Source organism: Diplodia seriata, assembly GCF_021436955.1.
Source record: "Diplodia seriata strain FDS-637 chromosome Unknown scaffold_4, whole genome shotgun sequence".
NCBI classification, from domain to species: domain Eukaryota; kingdom Fungi; phylum Ascomycota; class Dothideomycetes; order Botryosphaeriales; family Botryosphaeriaceae; genus Diplodia; species Diplodia seriata.
In genome coordinates this window covers 2,477,648-2,495,254 of record NW_027117311.1, presented here as the reverse complement: position 1 = coordinate 2,495,254, position 17,607 = coordinate 2,477,648, and the positions used below count along the sequence as shown (strand labels likewise).

Sequence of the window (17,607 nt, the reverse complement as noted above, 5' to 3'; positions counted from 1 at the left end):
ACGGCTTGAAGTGGAATGAAGACTTTGCCGTTGTCATCTCTTTCCGCGTGGCTGATGTTGCTCCCCAGATAGATGAGAGTGGAGATGCGCCGTTCGCATACAGCATCGTCAAGGATGCCCTGAATAGTGGATAAACTTTCGGAGAGTTGGGGTGGATTGAGAGGTACAATATCCCAACTCTGGGAAAAGAATTGCCACTCTGGAATTTCGGTCTCCTCCCTTATGACTGAATGTATGTCAAAGAAGAGACCTTCCATTACCCAGCCTGTGGGGCGGATTTTTTGGGTGATGAGGCCACCATTTGCGAGGATCCTTGGAAAAGTCCTAAGCGGCCCAACGGGGATTTCGAACGCAGGCCCAACCCTTGTGATACAGTGCTCGTAGCGATAAGATGACATCTATTGCTCTCATAGGTCCTGATGCTTCAAGCAATGTTTAGCCATTTTCAACCGCACACGTATGCATCACATCCACCCTCAACTCCAGCAACCAAGGCTCCTCTCCACACCGCAATGGCTACCGCAACTTCCCCAACCGACACGTTGTGGAGCAACCAAGAAAGATGAAAATGCCTTCTCTCGACCATAGCGGCCCGGAAAGAACCACCAAGAAGCTCTCTCAAGCATGCCGAAACATATTCGAGGGCAAGAATGGAGCAAGGGATCGAGCGAGTGCGGGCTGTCCCCTTTGGTTGGTGAAATAGAATCGAAGATGTCTCTTCGCGTTCAGTTGTCCACGCGGTTTCAATCCTTACCTGTCGAGTAGCAGATCCGACTTGTCGTTGGCATTGTCCATTTGCTTTGCAGCACCATCATCGTACCCCCAATCCCCCCTCGCACCCCTTACCTTTCGCAGTACCACCACGCGAATTTCCTTCTCTCCTACGCAGTTATCAGCATGTAGAAGCATGATAAGATGAGCTATCTTTATATAGAATCCGCTCGCATCGTTGACTTCGTGCAATCTCACCACTTCCTGCCTGAGGGCCTCGACGTAGCAGTCGGTCTACCCTACCCATACTTACCCAACGCAAGTACCTCCCACAAAGGTCGGTGGGGCGCGAATTGCAATGAATCAAGCTCGAGGGCAAACGAGCTTGAAAGATGGGTAACCGTAGCCCAATCTCCGGGTCCTTGCGGCGTGCGGAAATCCTGATTGGCTGCTGCTGCTGCCCCCTCCATGTTACAACATGCCCCCCAATGGATTGTGTTGACGCACACCCACGTTTCCCCACAGCTTTGGACAGAGAGAGGGAGAGAGGGAGAGAGAGAGAGAATGAAAGGGGACCGCACGGCTCTGCGTCCCTGGAAAATCAATCTGGAGAAAAGGAGTTCCATCTCAATTGGTGAAGAAGAAGAAGAAGAGACGACACGACCAGACCAGGAAAATGAACGACAGCAGAGGGGGAACGCACGTAAGTAAGGTGTAGGAAAAAACTGTAAAGGCCATGTACGCCAAATTACCATCGTGGACAAGACCACACTACTACTTTTCTGCTTCTGCTTCTGTTTCGTATTGAGCGACGGCTCATGTCATATGTACCCACCCAGCCCTTTGCCGTTCATCTAACTAACATAATTCGTAACGAAGTCGCTGCTGCTGCTACTGCTGCTGCTACTGATGCTGGCGCTGTTTCCAGTCGGAAAACGCTAGCTCCTTCCGTTCCATTCTATCAATCCCATGCAGTCAAAATTTGTACAATCCCAAAATGGTGGGAACATAGAGAAGAACAAGAAGAACAAGAAAAGGAAGTAAAAAAGAGAAGAAACAGGAGAAAAAAAAGAAAAAGTAAAACAGCCCCCCACTAACCCAACTCAAGCAGCAACCCTCCCCCTCAACGTCTTCATCAACATGCCAAACTTGATCGGCTTCGTCATAAACACGTCCGCGCCCGCATTGATCGCCTCGAACCGCGCCGTCGCGCTGCCCAGGCCGGTGATGACGATGATCTGCACTCTGTCGGCGGCGAGCTCGGCAAATGGCACCATCGCAGTCGGCGTCGGCGATTCGGCTACTACTACTCCTGCTGGCATCTCCGGCAGAGGTGGGGCGGGCGGGGAGGAGGAGCAGGAGGAGGGGTGGTCGTGGTCGTTGTCGTCGGCGTCTGAGGGCGGGTCGTCGCCGTCGTCGAGGGAGACGTAGGACATGCCTGGCGGCAGTGGCGGGGATGCGGTTGGCGCGGGTTGGGCGGCGGGCTCCTCGAGCTGCTGCTGCTGCTGCTCCGTGTTGGGGCTGTCGCCGTCGCCGTCGCCGTCGCCGTTGTCTCCTTTCACTTCATCATCAGGCGAAGAGACGGGAAGAGGAGACGCCGCCGGAGACGGCACATCGGCGCCAGCTACGTCTCCCTTGCCCTCGCCCTCGCTCTCCTCGTCCGGCGCCGGCGGTGACGACGCCTCATCCAGCAGCTCATCCCCAGCCCCCGCCCCCGCCGCGCCATTGTTCCACCTCCTAACTGTCTCCTTCGAGTCCTCGCTGCTCGTCGACCGTTTCAGCGTCCTTAGCTGATCTGCTCGGCTACCACCGCCACTCTCACCATCGACAGCCGCGGGGTTGATGCGCTGCTCCCACGCCCGAATCTCCCTCGTCGCCGTTACGCCGTCCATGACGGGCATACTAATATCCATCAGCACCGCCGCCCAGCGTTTCGGATCCTGCTTGAACAGATTCAGGGCCTCCAGCCCATTCGGCGCGGACGTGTGGCGTTCGAAACCTGCTTTGGTGAGGAAGGCGGAGAGGAGGCGCAGGTTGAGCGGGTTGTCGTCGACGATGAGGATGTCTTTTTTGCTGTTGTTGCCGCGGGAAGCGGTTATCGCGATGGACGGCAGAACAGCGGGCGGAGGGGTGAGGAGGGATCGTTGTTTTTCCATCTCGTCGTGCATTTGACGGTGGTAAAGTTGCGAGGCTGTGGACGAGTTGGAAGGTGGGGTGGCGACGCTGGAGGAGGAGTTGCTTGAGATGCTTGCTGATGGGTTTTGGGTTTGGGCGGGCTGATGCGGGAGAGGTGTTGGTGTCTCGTGGACGGAGTGGTCATCGTCCTCCTTGGATGCCGGCTCCGAGGCGCTGCTTGTTCTTGGATTGGGACTCTTCTGAGGACTTGTAGATTGGCGGCGGAATGGTAGGTTGGACTCGACTATGCCGGGTGCGGGTGATATTGTAATGTCCGGCCGAAGTGGAGCGTTGGACTCCGGGTCAAGGCGGGACATGTACCGATCAAGGATCCGTGCAAGCTTCGACGGGCCGCAGCTGTCGTAATGTGAGCTCAATGTAACGATGTTATTTGCGTACGGGAGAAGAATAATGGGACAATGACTTACGGCTGCGTGATTACTTCGATCCAGCCGCTCTTGATTCGAGGATCGGTCCTCAAAGTTGCGGCTTCGATGCCATCTACAGCGATAACCACAGAAACACCCCTTCGCTTCCTCGATTTGAATATGGAATTGAAACTAGGTCCGGGGTAGATGACAAGCTGGCTGCTGTAATCATCGATGTTGTCGCGTGACGTAGACACGTTCACACCGAACCATGTCCTCAGGTTGTCAGTCAGACAATCGTGGAACTGGCCCTCGCTCGCGCGTAAAAGTTCTCGTGATTCCCTTCCCTCGAGGATTCCGTTCCTGATAACGGCGACGTTCATGCCACGTGCCCGGGCTGCCACGGAAAATTCAAAGTCGTCATCTACGGGGATACGCTTGGAAAGCACCACGCGGATCTGGACCGTAGTGCCGGACCGGACTTTACTCTTGACGGTTACCTCGCCGCCGAGGCTCTGCACTAGACGCTGGACAATGCTCATGCCCAGACCTGTGCCAACCGAAAACGGGTTTTCTTGAGAAAAGGGCTTGAAGAGACCATCCTGCACGTACTTGGCTGACATTCCGATACCCGAATCGGATATAGTCAGGAGCAGTTCGCTCTCAGTATCACTGATATCGTTGGCGAACAAAGCTACGCGGACGAAGCCGGTTTCGGTGAATCTAAGCGCGTTGCCGAAAACGTTCATGAGGATCCGGCGCCAGATTCCCGGTTGGATCCCGAACGTCCAAGAGTCACGGGCTGGGAGGTCGAGAACGACACGGACGGCCTTGCGAGTTGATTTTGATAGAGGGGTGACGGGGCTAGCACCGTCCGAGAAATAATCTTCCTCGTCATTTGGCTGAGGAGATGCGAGATTGTAAGATTGTCCGGCAAATATTGCCTCTACCGTTTCCTCGGTCAGTCGACGTAGGTCGATAGAGGGGTTGCTTCCCAGCGGCCCGGTGGATGAGCGACGCAGGCGTAAGGCTCCCGAGGATGCGGATTTGGCGTACGGCCCTGTGAACTCATTGATCTTGGAGTATTCGAGTACATTCTGAACGGTGTCAAGCAGGGTACGGCCGCACATGGAAATTGAATATACGACATTGGCTTGGAATGTGTCCAACTGCATGCTTTGTAGGTACTCCACCCCTCCTAGAATGCCGTGTAGCGGTGACCGTAATTCGTGCGACATGGACTCTATGAATGTCGTTCGAGCCTTGTCCACAGCAGCAGCATCAATCCGACTCATCTCCGCCATGATGCTCTGGCCAAAACCACGTAGATAGAGGAGGTCCGAGCCGTATGTCAATACACGTCTCGGATCAGTGACCCAGCACAAACAGCCGGCAAACCAGCGTTGGCGATTGTAGTCCCACAGAGGAATTATCGCAGCGCTCCGGGCATTGTGAGCAACATCTATGATGGCGTCTACTGCTGTACTGCGTCGAGTTATGCCTTTCTTTGACCGCTTCATCGGTATATCGTCCGTGGTTTGCCGTGCGATGTTGAAAATTTTACCGTGTGGATGTCGCATGAGGAACTTTCGAAGAGAAGATTCTGTCAGCATCAGATAATCTTTCCTGATACGACTGCCGTCGCGGCTCGAGCGACTAGAATCGGCGAATCCAAGTATTTTGCAAGTGGGCTGGTGAGATGTGGACGATGACGACGAGGGGTTGGATCCAGAGGATTCTTCGGCATTGCTTGTGGCGTAGATGGTGCCTATTTCGGTGTCGCTATCATCGCTTGACGTCTGAGGCGGAGTGTGTCCTGTGGGTTGGGTGTTTGCCATGGAGGCGTCGAAGAAGATGACACCAGAGAGCGCGCTGGACTCCCGCATGATGTTGGCGGCACGAGCAAACATTCGCTTTGCACCAGAGGGAAGAATCGAATCCTGCAAGTCTTCCTCTTGCTCCGTCCCTTGTGACTCGTCCGACGGGGTTGTGTAGCCTTCGAGCTGGGGGGTGCGAGGTGGCAGTGGCGACGCAAGAGACGGGTTCTCGGGTGCACGCGGCATGTCGAGCTCGGTACTGCCCTGCAAGTCGGCGGCACCCGTCACGAAGGACGCCAGTCCGCGTATCATATGTTCGGCCTTGCGATTGGTGTCGTGTGCCTTGGAGACGCCGAGATAGGAGACGACGGCGGCTGCCACGTCTTGAAGGAACTGCAGCTGTGTCTCGGCAATTCCATGGCGAGGAGAGGTGTCGAAGATGCTGTAGACGCCGATGACGGAGCCGGTTGGAGTCTTGAGCGGGACGCCTGCGTAAAAGCGGAAATGCGGCGCGGACTGCACAAAGGAACGGGATTGGAAGCGGGCATCAAGCAACAGGTCATCCACGATGAGAGCAGGCTCGTCCAGCACATGCTCGCAGACTCCGCAGGCGCGCGGAATGATGGCGCTGCCCAGCCACAGAGAATCGGCGGCACCGCTCAAGGGCGTGTTCTGGGTGGCCTCGGCCAGCACGATTTGCGACTGGCTGTCGACCAGCGAGACCAAAGCGTGTGCGGCATTCAGGCGGAGGGCGCCCAATTGGGCCAGGGCAGTAAGCACAGCATCTTGCGATGGGCGCGGGCCATGGGTCGGGGGAGGGAGGGTGGTGTCGGAGCCATTGCCCAGCTGGGATCTCAGATCTGGAATGCTCAGCGCGGGTGGATGGTAGCTGCGCACGCGTCAGACTCAGAGCTCACAGCCAGGTGGAAGGTGGGCGCACGAGCAGACGTCGGATTCCCGGGCCCGTTCAGCGGCGAGGCGGGACCGGCTGGCCGTGGTCATGGCTGGAGGGTGGCAGCACGGCGGTCGGGCGACAGCATGCTGGGGGAAGGTGGTGAGGATGTGAGCGGCAGGGCAGAAGGGGAAGATCGACGGCACGCCGCACGGCGCTGGCTCCTAGGGCAAGTGGTGGTGGCAAGCGGAGCAAACGGCTTAAAGCCGCTAGCAATTAGCCTCATCTGCGAGCTGCGATCCGCTGCCGCGAACCCTGCGACCGGGGGGGCCTAGTGGAGGGGTCCGTCAGCCCTCTAGTGCCCGGGGCAATTTTGCTTGCGGCTCTGATGGCTCACCATCTCGTGTGCATTCCGATCCGATCGCTCGCTCTCATGGGCGATCGCGCTTTCCCATCGCACCCGCCATCGAAGATCCGCACTTTCCCATGCCGGACCAGTCGCACGCCCCGCCCATCGCGACCGTCCGCGATTTGCACTGCGTCCTGGCCCGAGGCACCACCGTGCTGCACGCCTCGCCCGGCATCTTGCGTCTCACCGGCCACGAGCTGCACTCTTTCGTCGGCCTGCCGCTTTGCCATCTCGTGCACCCCGACGACTGCTCCATCTTCCTCAACGAGCTGGACCACGCCGCCCTCAGCCCCGGCCGCGTCTTCCGCTTCTACTCGCGCATCCGCACTGCCTTCCAAAGTCCTGCCTACGCCGCCTTCGAGCTGCAGGGCCATTTCCACCAGCTGCATCCCCCAGTCGCTGCTCTGGGTCGCTTCGTTCTGGTCGCGCGTCCGGCCTTTCTTTCGAGCTCGATGCAGATCGACAGGTTCTTGGAGCTGAAGATCGAAGAGATCTCACTCCAGCGCCACCTCGACGGGCTGCGTCAGGCCGAAGACGACGACGACGAAGACACTGATTTGGCTGTTGTGGCTCCTTCCAGCTCCGTCGTCCCTGACGCACAACCTCTCGCGCTCCTTTCCGGCTTCGCCGCATCGGCTCAAAACGCCATGATGGGGCCATCAGCGACGAACACCACACCGAGGAATCACGCTCGCCCCCATGCGCTGGTTGACGGCGATGTCGGCATACCCTACACACTGAGGAGCCCGGACAGTGCCGCTCGCAAGGCTGCGAACGAGAAGCGCAACTCGCAAAAGTCGCCAGTCGGTCACGTCTGCACGTGGTGCGGCACGACGGAAGCACCGGAATGGCGACGCGGACCTTCGGGCGCGAAGACGCTCTGCAATGCATGTGGCTGTATGTTCCCAGACCTCTTTTTCTCGTGCATGTTGATTTTCAAGAGCATAGTGTGCGCCACTATGCGGGCTTGCTCCTTCTGCTACTGGGTCAGCTTCTGCGCACTGAAGCCTCTCAACTCGAAAGTGCAAGTCAAGAAATGCTTCCTACCCGTCTGACTTCCTTTTGGTGGTGGTCTCTTGTGCCATGGGGCGTTTATGAAGAACTGACATCAACCATCAGTGAGACACGCAAAGTCCCGCCGGACATTGATATCCACCGCGTTAGAGTCGGACGACGATGGGAAAAGCGGCTGTGCCGTGCAGTGTAGCTCCCAGCCCGACTAAATGCCGGCCTTGCGGGCGGCTACGGCGAAGTCTCAGCACTGAAGCTCTACGCGCCAGTATATATGATTACCGCGGGCGGGATCTACGACTCCTTTGGGTTAACTACTATCGGAAAGGGTCATTTATGCGCATGGACTTCAGGATAAGTTGATGTCCGGGGGAGGAGTGTGCGGAGGGAGATCTGCGGATGATTTTTCTTTCTTTATATTCATTTTCTGTCCTTTTCATCTCGTTCGATAGTCCACGGTTTGTTTATCTCACTCATGATTGATTTCCCAAATGAATATATTATATACAAACGGAAGGAAGACGGTTGCTCTCAAGAGTGTTCAAGCCATGGGGGCATTCAAGTCCGATGCAATCCACTGTAGATCAATATTTTTTTTTTTAAAAAAAAACTTAAACGCTCGAATACGCAAGCGCCCCCTTGCTATGAAATACACATCCTTCCACATCTCCATATCATATGCCAACTTTCTGAGAGAGCTATATAAAGAAAAGGCGTAGACATATGCCAGTAGTGCGATGGGAGAGTCATGATAGTGCAGTAACGGCTCGGGTCTCCGGGTTGCTGCGGTGTGCGGGGGTTCTGATTGGCTGCACGGACACCCCACCGCCTTTACATCGGCGTAGAACGTCCGAGGGTTGCTGTGGCTCTGTTTGACTTTTTTGTCGTCGACCACCAGGCTGATTCTGTGAAGCAGATGAATGCCGGCGAGAGGAGTGAGATATTTAAAGGAAGAGGAAAAGAGCAAAAGCCCAAACACGCCACTTGCCGCACGGAGTCCGTCACACGTGTATTTCCGACGCATTAGCGCATGTTCATGTGTACAGCTCCTTCGCGCAGTCGATGGCTAGCGTGGATCTGTTTTTTGATTATGTCATGGGTAGTTGAAGCCATCGTCCGGACGAGAATGTCGAATTAAAAATTCTACATACACGTCCGGACGATGGCTTTAACTACCTACGCATTATTATTTTTTTCTCTAAGAACGAGCTATGGCATAGTTACGCCATGTAGTTCTGCTATTCTTCGCGCTAGCCATCGGCTGCGAGAGGGTGCTGTATGCAAGGTCACTCAAGCCACGTCAGTGAAAGTGATCGCAACAAGCCATGCCTTGTATAGAAAATTCGCAAGCAAAACACCTCCGGGTATCGTCCTCCGCGCCACCAATAACCAAACTCCCCCGATCCCTTCCATGTCTTTAACTTCTACGTCTCCGAAAACACCCCCATCCTCCAACTTCCCATCCCCCATCGCCCACACTCAACAAATCCGATGCTCCGGCGGCCTCCACGGCACGCCCAACACCTCAAAAATTCTCTTCTCATCCCTACCCTCCACCAACTCTCCATCCGTAATCTTCTCCCTGCCCCACCCGCGCATCACATCTTTATACAACCCGCGCTGGTTCAACCGCATGCCCTTCCGACTAGCCAGCAGCCTGATGCTACGGTTGAAGATATCGTTGCCAGTGAAATAAATCAGCGCGGCGCCGAGCTGCGACGCCGGGACGAGGAGGAGGTCAAGGCGGCGCCAGACCTCTTCGCCTTTCCCTTTCCCTTTCCCTTCTCCGTCATTGGTGGTGTTGTTGATGGACGGCGGCAAGGCAGACGCACCGTGCCACTTCGTGCCGTAATCAACGACGGCGCCATTTCCATTGCCGGCCCCCTTGCGGCCGTGATGCGCCGCGAGCGCGATCTTGAGGAAGCCATTTGCAGTAAGTGCGGGGACGAGTTCTTCAAATACCAGCTGCTGGAGACTGCCCAAGTCGGCTGTCGGGTGCGAGATGAGGACATCGATGTCGCCGCTGTCGGCGGCGCCCCGGCGGTAGGAGCCGGCGACGGTGGCGGTGGCGTGCAGGTCAATTTGCGCGAGGGCCTTGGCGACGACGGCGCCGTGGGCCGTGACCTCGGCGCGGGGGATGCGGGTGTTGAAGTCGGCGTAGCGGGCGAGGCCGATCTGCTGCGTCGGCGTGAGGGGGATGTTGCGCGTGGTGAGGTCGTCGAGCGTGCGCAAGCCGGCCATGACCCACTTGCTGGCTTTGGAGAGGCCGACGCCATAGATCTTGAGGAAAGTCTGCAGCGCTTCGTCGCCCGGCTCGAGGCGGGCGTTGTCGAGGCGGCGGAGGCGGTTGGTCCACACGATTTCTTCGATCTTCGCGGCGAGGCGGGGGCCGATGCAGGGAAGTTTGATTGCTTCTTCCTTGGTGATGATCTTTTGGGTTTGCTTGCGTAGAACTGATATTGCCTTCCGATAGGCGCGGGAACGCCACTCATCCTTTATCTGCTCGTAGTAGTTCCCCATCTCTGTCAGGACCTCTATCGTGCGGGCATTGGGGTTTGTGTCATTCGTCTTTCCGTCATTTTTCTTCATGCACTGGAACTGTTCTGATGAGCCCGCGTGCTGATCAAGAGTTGTCTTTGCCACCTTTCTGGGCCTCTCATCTTCGGTATCAGAATCGTCAGTCTCAGAACCATCAGTGTCGCCAGTTTTCTCAGAAGATTCTTCTTCTTCCAGTTCCAAGGGCTTCAACGGCTGTTAGCAATCAATGGGCACTCATGAAAGACGATCTTCTGGTGAAGGACGAAGGTGAGCTGACTTACGAGGTAGTTGGTGTTTTTTGCGCCTGCAATAATTTCTTCCAATGCATCATCATATAGCTCTGGTATAGTATTCTCTTCAACTCCACCGGCTTCCTTGGGTTCATGGTTGTCTTGAATGTGTGGAGGACGCGAATCTTCCTCGCCGCTGCTCTCATCTGACGTTGAAGGAGTGGCAGGCTCGGCTGCAGTGACACCTTTAGCCGTGGGCTTCAGCTGTGGAGATTGCAACGACTGAGCGCCGGGAGAGTGAGCATCGCCATCCTTTGCCTTAGGCTCAGGCATTTCATCTCCCTTTATACGGTAGTGAGGCAACTTGGGATCGACGAGATAGCGGAATATGATGCAGTCCGCCGGATACTTCTCCTTCACTACGACGACATGTTGAGGTAGAGCTTCGAGTTTCAGAAAGGTCTTGAGATCTTCCAAGGTGAGATCCTTGTCCACAATGACATGTGTGACGTGGTCGCACCATTCCTTCACCCAAGATGCGCCGTATTCGATAGCCTTGGCGATTCTCATGCGGCGGACGCCGTTGATGTCGTTGTTTGGGAAGAAGAAGAATACCAAGTCTTTGAAGATACGGCGGCTTTCAGGCTGAAGCTTTATCTTGGCGACCTTTTTCCCTTTGCCGGGAGCGCGAGGCATCTGCCTGAGCTGGTCCAGGGTAGGCTTTGGTGGTGAGCTCGGCATGATGACTTCTTTCGAGCGTCGGATTGGTGACGAGGCGACTTTCGAAGGTGAGCTTGGGGCGAGTGGCAGCTTTTTCCGGCAGTGGATGAGGACAGACTTTGGTGCGGGAGCGGAAAGGGTCCTTGTGAGCGGCGGGGGACCTGGTCGCGCTTCGGATACCCGGCGAGGTGACGGGGTCCCGGCGAAAGTGTTCAAGACACGACGAGATTGGGCGGGCAAGCGCGGCGCAGCGGATGCAGAGCGAAAGCCAGCCAGCATCCTCTGTGACGCAAGTCGTCCCTCATCTGGCGGCGTCTGCTCCTCGTCGTCATCTAGCGCGTCGAGGGTGCTGTAGAACTGCTCCTTCTTGGAGAGAGGCGACAGCTCCTTCTTCTCCATGGCGGGTGGGTGTGAAGCGGTGCATAAGCGAAGATGTTCCTGCAAGGTTTGCGTTAGCTGCAAAACGTTGCACAAGGCAGCAGAGTGAGCTTTGTTCAAAGACGTGCTGAAAAGAGAAGCGGCGCCTACGCCATGACGTAAGGGCGCGCCTTAGCCTAAACACACCACGTGGACCACCACTACCCCAGCGCAAATCACTTCTTCACACTCATGCCACAGCGCTGAAACTACCGCTGCTGAACACAGTACTCACAACAACAAATGCTCGGGGTGCTGACGTGGACGTAAGCTTACACTGAAGGGATTGGCCGGAGCGCACTCCCAGCTTCGACAAGTGGAATGTGATCCACCATCTTCCTTGCCATCAGAATTGATTTATATAGTGGCCGACCTGCTTGTGCCACAAGCTCTGCGGGATCCGTTTCTGCTCCCATATCGAGCAGATATAAGGTAGCCTAAGAAAAATAGCCACTGTTGAGACTGATCGCATAGCACTCATGTTGATATATTTTGTCTGCAGTCTTTTATAGACCTGGCTGCTTCCTCGCTTGGTATTTGCTGGCTATTTGCCCGTTTGCGTTCTGCTTGGTTTTCAACTCTACCACACACAATTTCACGGTATTGTACTCAGCGGAAGCGGGACGGACATGCGACCTGTAATGTATTGGCTGCACGGCACGCGCCGGGCTGGGATATTATTCTCCCGGCTCATATGATGCCGCGGTGGCCGTTCCAAGACACCTGATCACCGCAAATGACCCAGGCGAAACTATCTACTCACTGAACCCGCCGTCTTCATCGTCGAAGTAAGGCTCAGTATCGTAGCCGTCGTCATCAAACTCCTCCCTCATGAAATCAACCGCAAACCCCCCATACCGCTCTCCCTGATGGCCCTTCAGGACTTTGACAACCGTGTCGTGGCTGTTCCGGGACGCAAACCCAATCAACCGACGAGACCTTTGCGTTCCCGGTGCCGGTATCTCTGCCCCTGCATCAATCAAGAGCTGCACCATATCCAGACGCCCGTACTCCGCCGCATATTCAAGCGCAGTTCTACCTCTTCTCGACTTCGCCGGTGAGGCATTGACATCCGCACCTTTCCGTAGCAGGAAGGAAGCCAGGCCAGGTAATCCCCTCTGTGCGGCAATCTGGAGAGCTGTGTAGCCTCCAGCAGGATATATCAGGTCGTTGATATCCGCCCTTCCGTCAAGAAAGAGCTGCACAGTCTGGAATGTCAGTGGCATGGCAGCTCCGGCTAAAAGTGCAGACCCTACAGGCCTGTCTACAGGTGAAGATACATTCTCAAGCTGGTCGACCGATACCACCTAGCTTGAGCATCTGTAAGTTTAAGGTTAAGCGTCATCTCTTTCGGGGTACCCTGAGCATTGCTTACCTGGTCATGGTCTTCCTCGGCGAGCACGTCTCTTATACGGGCTCCCTTACTTATAAGAAATCTGGCCATGTCCAAATTGCCCATTTGCAAGGCTACGTACAGCGGAGAGCGATTAGTGTATGTACTCTTCGGCTCTCGGAGGTAGGCAAGGGAACCTGGTTTCGCGTCCCAAAAGTCTGTGGTGTTGTTCTCCGATCTGTGCCTTGCCGCGAAGCAAATCTTGCATTCGCCGCGCTCTAACGGCTCCGTTATCAGTGTGTCAGCATCCAGAGATGTCGGTAAATCGACCAGTCTTTGAACAAGCTGCCAGTTCTGTTGCTGGATAGCAGTTGCGAGAGCTAGCCGCCCGTACAGGTCGAGGACGGCAGACCCGTACATTTCCCTTTCCTCATCCGTCACGGAAGCTTGTGCTGCAGCTATTAGGACTTCGGCGACTTCCCAATGTTTTCCATCGGCGGCAAGGAAAAGCGCCATCGAGTCTCTCTTGTACGCTCCTTTGTCAAGTAGATACTCAGTCAAAGGTCTGTCCCCTCGGTGAGCCGAAGCTTGAAGAGGCGTACAGCCGTAATACTGTGCATGACCACCATTAACGTCAGACCCTCTTCGCAACAAAGTGTTCACTATCTCCATATTTCCAGTGAGAATGGCTTCGTACAGTGGCGGGCCTGCTTGGGTCTGAGGCCCGGTGAGGTTGATGTCTGCTCCCGCATCGAGCAGGCTCAAGACTGCCTCGAGGTTTTGAGCTCTTATACTAGCAACGAGAGAGGAGATTCGTCCGTGGGACCGTGGAAGCGAACGATCAAGGTACTTGGACCCATCAAATATCGGGAAGCACCTCCACATGGTATGGTCTTTGCTTCGGAAAGCCGCTTGGTATGCTGTAATCCCATGGTCCATGCTTTCTCCGGGCATGTCTATATCAGCAGAAGCTCTCAGTAGTAGCTGAGTCAGTGGTGCATCGTTGCTTTCCACGGCCATTTGAAGGTATGTTTTGGGAAGTTGATTGCTATCAATGATAACCGCGTTAACATCGGCACCAGCATCCACCAGTGTCTTGACGACATCGCAGCTTTCTTGGGTTTGCATGTATCGACACTGTGCTAGTATTGCTGCTTGGAGCGGTTTGATCTCGCCTGGTTGTATGTCAACGATCCCCTCGATGTGTGCGTTCTTATCAAAAAGAAGCCGGACGATGTCTACTCGGCCTTTGAAGGCAGCACCAGCCAATGGGGTCAGTGCGGTACCAAGTAGCATGGGGAATCGATGGCTGGTCAATCTGCTGTTTGCTTCAGTGCCAGCTTTTGGCAAGTCATTCGCAAACATCAAGTTCTCCGACGGGGTGGCAAGTAGGTCCACAGACTCCGGAAGAGGGAACGCTCCGTGTGCCAACAGCATCTGTGCAATGCACGGGAGTTTGAACCAGCGCGCTCTTTCTAAGGCACTTCCAGGTGGCGGTAATGGCTCTTGGTTTCGAAGCAATGGTGCATTTGGACTGGCACCGTTGGCAAGCAAGACCTTCACAAGCTCCAGATTTCCCGTCTCGACGGCCAACTCCAGCGATGTGTACCCATGATGAGGGTTGGTCCTGCGGTCGTTCGGATCCACCTTCGATTCAAGAAGGATACGGGCAGTCTCAACGTCTCCATTCATCGAAGCCTGCTTCAAATACCCAGATCGAACCTTGATTCCGAGTTTGATCATAGCGCGTGTTGTCTTTGCATCTCTCCTTTGAAGGGAATTCACAAAGAGCTTTTCTGCAAAAGCTTCAACTGTGGGCCCTTGTAGACGTAGGGCATTGTGGAGAATATGCCGATGTTGAGGGGTACTGAACATGTCGAAAAGCTTCTCGTTCAACCAGTCGTCAGTGAGAGCGTTGGAGATGAAGAACGCGGCGAGCTTCATGAATCGGCGACGGCCTTCTTTCGTATCATGAATGTTTTCCACCGTGATTGGTGCATTCGCTCCGTAGGACAGCGAGTTCTCAAGTCGAGCCTCCCAATGACCGTCGGGGGTGGATACGAACGCATCGGCAGCGAGGCGCATCAGGAGGGGTCCGAAATAATTAATGTCTGGCGTAGTACCCATCGTGCTCGGTACAACAGCATCATGTGTAGGTAGAAGCATCCAATTGACTAGCAATTATTATTAGTTTCTCGGTCCTCATTATGGCATTCAAAGCATACCTTTCGTATCGAATGCGTTCGCAAACACGCACCATGGAAGACTGTTCTGGCTTTTTTTATGAGCATATTGCTCATGATTGAACATGAATGGAAACGCCGACTTGAAGAAATCTGAAGGCGAATTTGGGCGCAATGTTGGTGCAAGCCGGAGATCTCCTTCCTCGTGGCTACGTTCTCGAGCGTACTGATTGTAATTGAACAGAAACGAGAAGGCCAACTGAACAGAATCTGAAGGGGAGTTTTCCCGGCTGATTCGCAGTGATGACGCAAGCTGGAGAGGACTTCGAACGACCAGCCGATGATCTCCTTCCTCGTGATTCGAGACAGTGCCCGTATGCTCAACGCTCTCGTTAAGTTTCACCGGCGACCCTTTAGCTGTAGCAACATCCGAACTTTCTTGCGTACGAGATGGGATGATCGTCTCCCGCGCGCCTGTTGTAGTTGTGGTAGCGTCGGCATCTTGACTGGACATTCCAACTTCATGCTGCGTTCCTCTTATTTGCTTCTTCTTTGGAGGTTCAGTGACCTCATTTTTCTTCCCTCGTGGCCGGTACTTGTGGAAGCCCCATATGCGGAGCTGTCGCTCATACTGTTTTTCTCTGTGGGGACTCAATCAGGAAAGCATTATCGACAAATAAAAGACTTTTTGGATCCCACCTTGCACAGAACTTGTGATTTTGCATCATGAGCCTAGCAACCTCCTTCTGGCTTCGACCATCATCAAGGTAAAGCTTCCTGATTTGCTCTTTGTACGGCTCCCAATCTTCCGATTTGAGTACTCTCCAAGACATGGTATTCAGAAAAGCTTGCAACGCTGGATATCAGCATTCAGTAACAACTGTAGGAGGGGAAGTTGATGAACCGGTGGATGCAGCACACAGCGAGGCCAGGAAAGCCATCATGCTACACCGCTAGCCTTGCCGTCGCTTACAAGCAGGGGGTTTCATCGCATTGGTTGTAGGAAAATCCGCCTGCATACAGCCCCGGTAGATCGGCCGCCCCTGTACCACAAAGCAAAATCCTCCTGCATGAGAACCCGGTTTAGATGGCTGAGCAACGACCAGATCATGGCTATACCAATGAACTGAATCCCTCTGCATTCACTCCTCAGTATATTTGCAGCAACTCTCAAATTTCAAGTTAACGGCTACTAAAGCCCTTTCAAACCTACCTCTCTCTATATTTCACAGGTCGAAAACCATTACTCTGCAGCTTCCTCCAAGTCTCCATGGCGATTTCTCTTGAAACGATTATTGCATTGGTGACTCTGATCACCAGCATCCCCACAGGCATTCTTGCCGCCTGGGGTCTTTACAAATTATTCACACGTACCAATGACACAGAGAGATGTAAGCTAAACTATAGAATGCCGCTTGACATTTTCAATTGTTCTCTGGCCCAAATAATGGTGCATACAGGACAGAATCACTTCCGAATGCGAAGGCAGGCTGAACACCTATATCGCACAGTCAGACTATCAAGCTGCAGGCAAAGGGCTATGGACGGAAGCTGTTAGACAGTTCTCTACTGCTCAGTCTCATTTCCTCTCACGGACGGGGAGAAAGGTCTGGAACTCTGGTTTGGTCCAACGGACGGTGGAAGTTGAAGAAGCATCCGACTTCTTGTCCTCGGATCCATCAATCGTACCATGAACAACGCTTCCCCTCACGTGTGGTCCCACAAAATCGAATGCGACCCTTCTTTTCTACATCCATACGTGTGTCCAAGGCCCAACCTCAAGCCTTAATCTCCATCTTCTTCACGCCGTCCGCCACATCGCCCTCCTCATAATCCTCCTCACCCTTGCCCGCCAAGCCCTTCGCCCACAGCTCCCGGCCGGTCATCTTCTTCTCCTCCTTCGGGCCCCTCTTCTTCTTATCCGCCTCCTCCTTCTCCTCGCGCGCGCGCGTCTCCTCCGCCTCCAACTCGGCCATGAACTTGTTGCGCCACTCCAAGAAACTCTCGCGTGTCACCGCCGTGCCGTGGAACTTTGCATTCTCCTTCTCCTCCGCCTCGCGCGCCGCCATCTCGCGCAACGCCTCGGCCGCCTTCATGCGTTCGCACACCAGCAGCTCGGCGGCGTCCTTGAGCGCCGACACCAGCGTGAAGACCATGGCCATGCCCATGTTTTCCTCGACCGTCGGCCCGAGCGCTTCGAGCAGGTTGTCACGGTCTTCCGAGACGTCGAGGTACTTGTGCTTGGGGGCGTTGGGGGGTGCGCTGATGTCGAGGCGGGGGGCTTCGTCGGGGTAGTTTTCGGGGTACGAGACGCCTAGGAGGATGATGGCTGCGGCGGTGGCGGAATTAGTTGTAAGTCTCGTGGAGGGCTGAGGCCGGCGGGAGTCATTCACGTTGATCGGATTCATCGCCGGGCTCGTTCTCGACGTCCAGAGTTATCGATATGCGGTACTCCGTGTCGGAAATGTCTGGTACAAAACGGAAAAAAATTGTCAGTGGAATGATAGGACGGAAAGAGGTGGTGCTGGAGGAAGAAAAAGGCTCCATGTAGAATTACCTGTGATCTCATCAGGAAAGATGGAGTCGAGCACTTCGCGCTCTTCTTTCTGGTCTTCTCTACCCATGGTGAAGTACGTGCGGATAATTGGGGGGACGGGCGAAGCGCGGCGTTGATGTCAGCGGGGAAGTTGGCCTTTCACCGCCTTCGAACGCACTAGCGCAGCATTTTGTCGCGCTTTGACCCCAATTTTTTGAGATGCAAAACAGCTGCCAGCTCTTACGCGCTGAACATAAATCTCGACAC

At 54.8% G+C, this 17,607-nt stretch overlaps 6 protein-coding genes across 6 annotated transcripts; 1 reads left to right on the top strand and 5 right to left on the bottom strand.

The window, feature by feature from the left end:
- Positions 1 to 1,814: 1,814 nt before the first annotated feature.
- Positions 1,815 to 2,603, bottom strand: SLS55_004618 (uncharacterized protein; the record flags this gene model as incomplete). Its single annotated transcript, XM_066776074.1, has 2 exons — positions 1,815 to 2,558; positions 2,595 to 2,603. The coding sequence occupies 2 exons, from the start codon at positions 2,601 to 2,603 to the stop codon at positions 1,815 to 1,817; spliced, it is 753 nt and encodes a 250-aa protein (XP_066633955.1).
- Positions 2,604 to 3,310: 707 nt separating this feature from the next.
- SLS55_004617 (uncharacterized protein) lies at positions 3,311 to 6,073 on the bottom strand (the record flags this gene model as incomplete). Its single annotated transcript, XM_066776073.1, has 2 exons — positions 3,311 to 5,960; positions 6,012 to 6,073. The coding sequence occupies 2 exons, from the start codon at positions 6,071 to 6,073 to the stop codon at positions 3,311 to 3,313; spliced, it is 2,712 nt and encodes a 903-aa protein (XP_066633954.1).
- Positions 6,074 to 6,449: 376 nt separating this feature from the next.
- SLS55_004616 (uncharacterized protein) lies at positions 6,450 to 7,427 on the top strand (the record flags this gene model as incomplete). The annotated part of the gene is made up of 1 exon (XM_066776072.1): positions 6,450 to 7,427. One exon carries the CDS (start codon positions 6,450 to 6,452, stop codon positions 7,425 to 7,427), a length of 978 nt encoding a protein of 325 aa, XP_066633953.1.
- A 1,435-nt stretch (positions 7,428 to 8,862) lies between these two features.
- SLS55_004615 (uncharacterized protein) lies at positions 8,863 to 11,270 on the bottom strand (the record flags this gene model as incomplete). The annotated part of the gene is made up of 3 exons (XM_066776071.1): positions 8,863 to 10,134; positions 10,203 to 10,851; positions 11,161 to 11,270. The coding sequence occupies 3 exons, from the start codon at positions 11,268 to 11,270 to the stop codon at positions 8,863 to 8,865; spliced, it is 2,031 nt and encodes a 676-aa protein (XP_066633952.1).
- A 773-nt stretch (positions 11,271 to 12,043) lies between these two features.
- Positions 12,044 to 12,671, bottom strand: SLS55_004614 (uncharacterized protein; the record flags this gene model as incomplete). Its single annotated transcript, XM_066776070.1, has 2 exons — positions 12,044 to 12,470; positions 12,664 to 12,671. The coding sequence occupies 2 exons, from the start codon at positions 12,669 to 12,671 to the stop codon at positions 12,044 to 12,046; spliced, it is 435 nt and encodes a 144-aa protein (XP_066633951.1).
- Positions 12,672 to 16,582: 3,911 nt separating this feature from the next.
- On the bottom strand, positions 16,583 to 17,428 carry GIR2 (the record flags this gene model as incomplete). The annotated part of the gene is made up of 3 exons (XM_066776069.1): positions 16,583 to 17,133; positions 17,198 to 17,272; positions 17,362 to 17,428. The coding sequence occupies 3 exons, from the start codon at positions 17,426 to 17,428 to the stop codon at positions 16,583 to 16,585; spliced, it is 693 nt and encodes a 230-aa protein (XP_066633950.1).
- Positions 17,429 to 17,607: the final 179 nt, after the last annotated feature.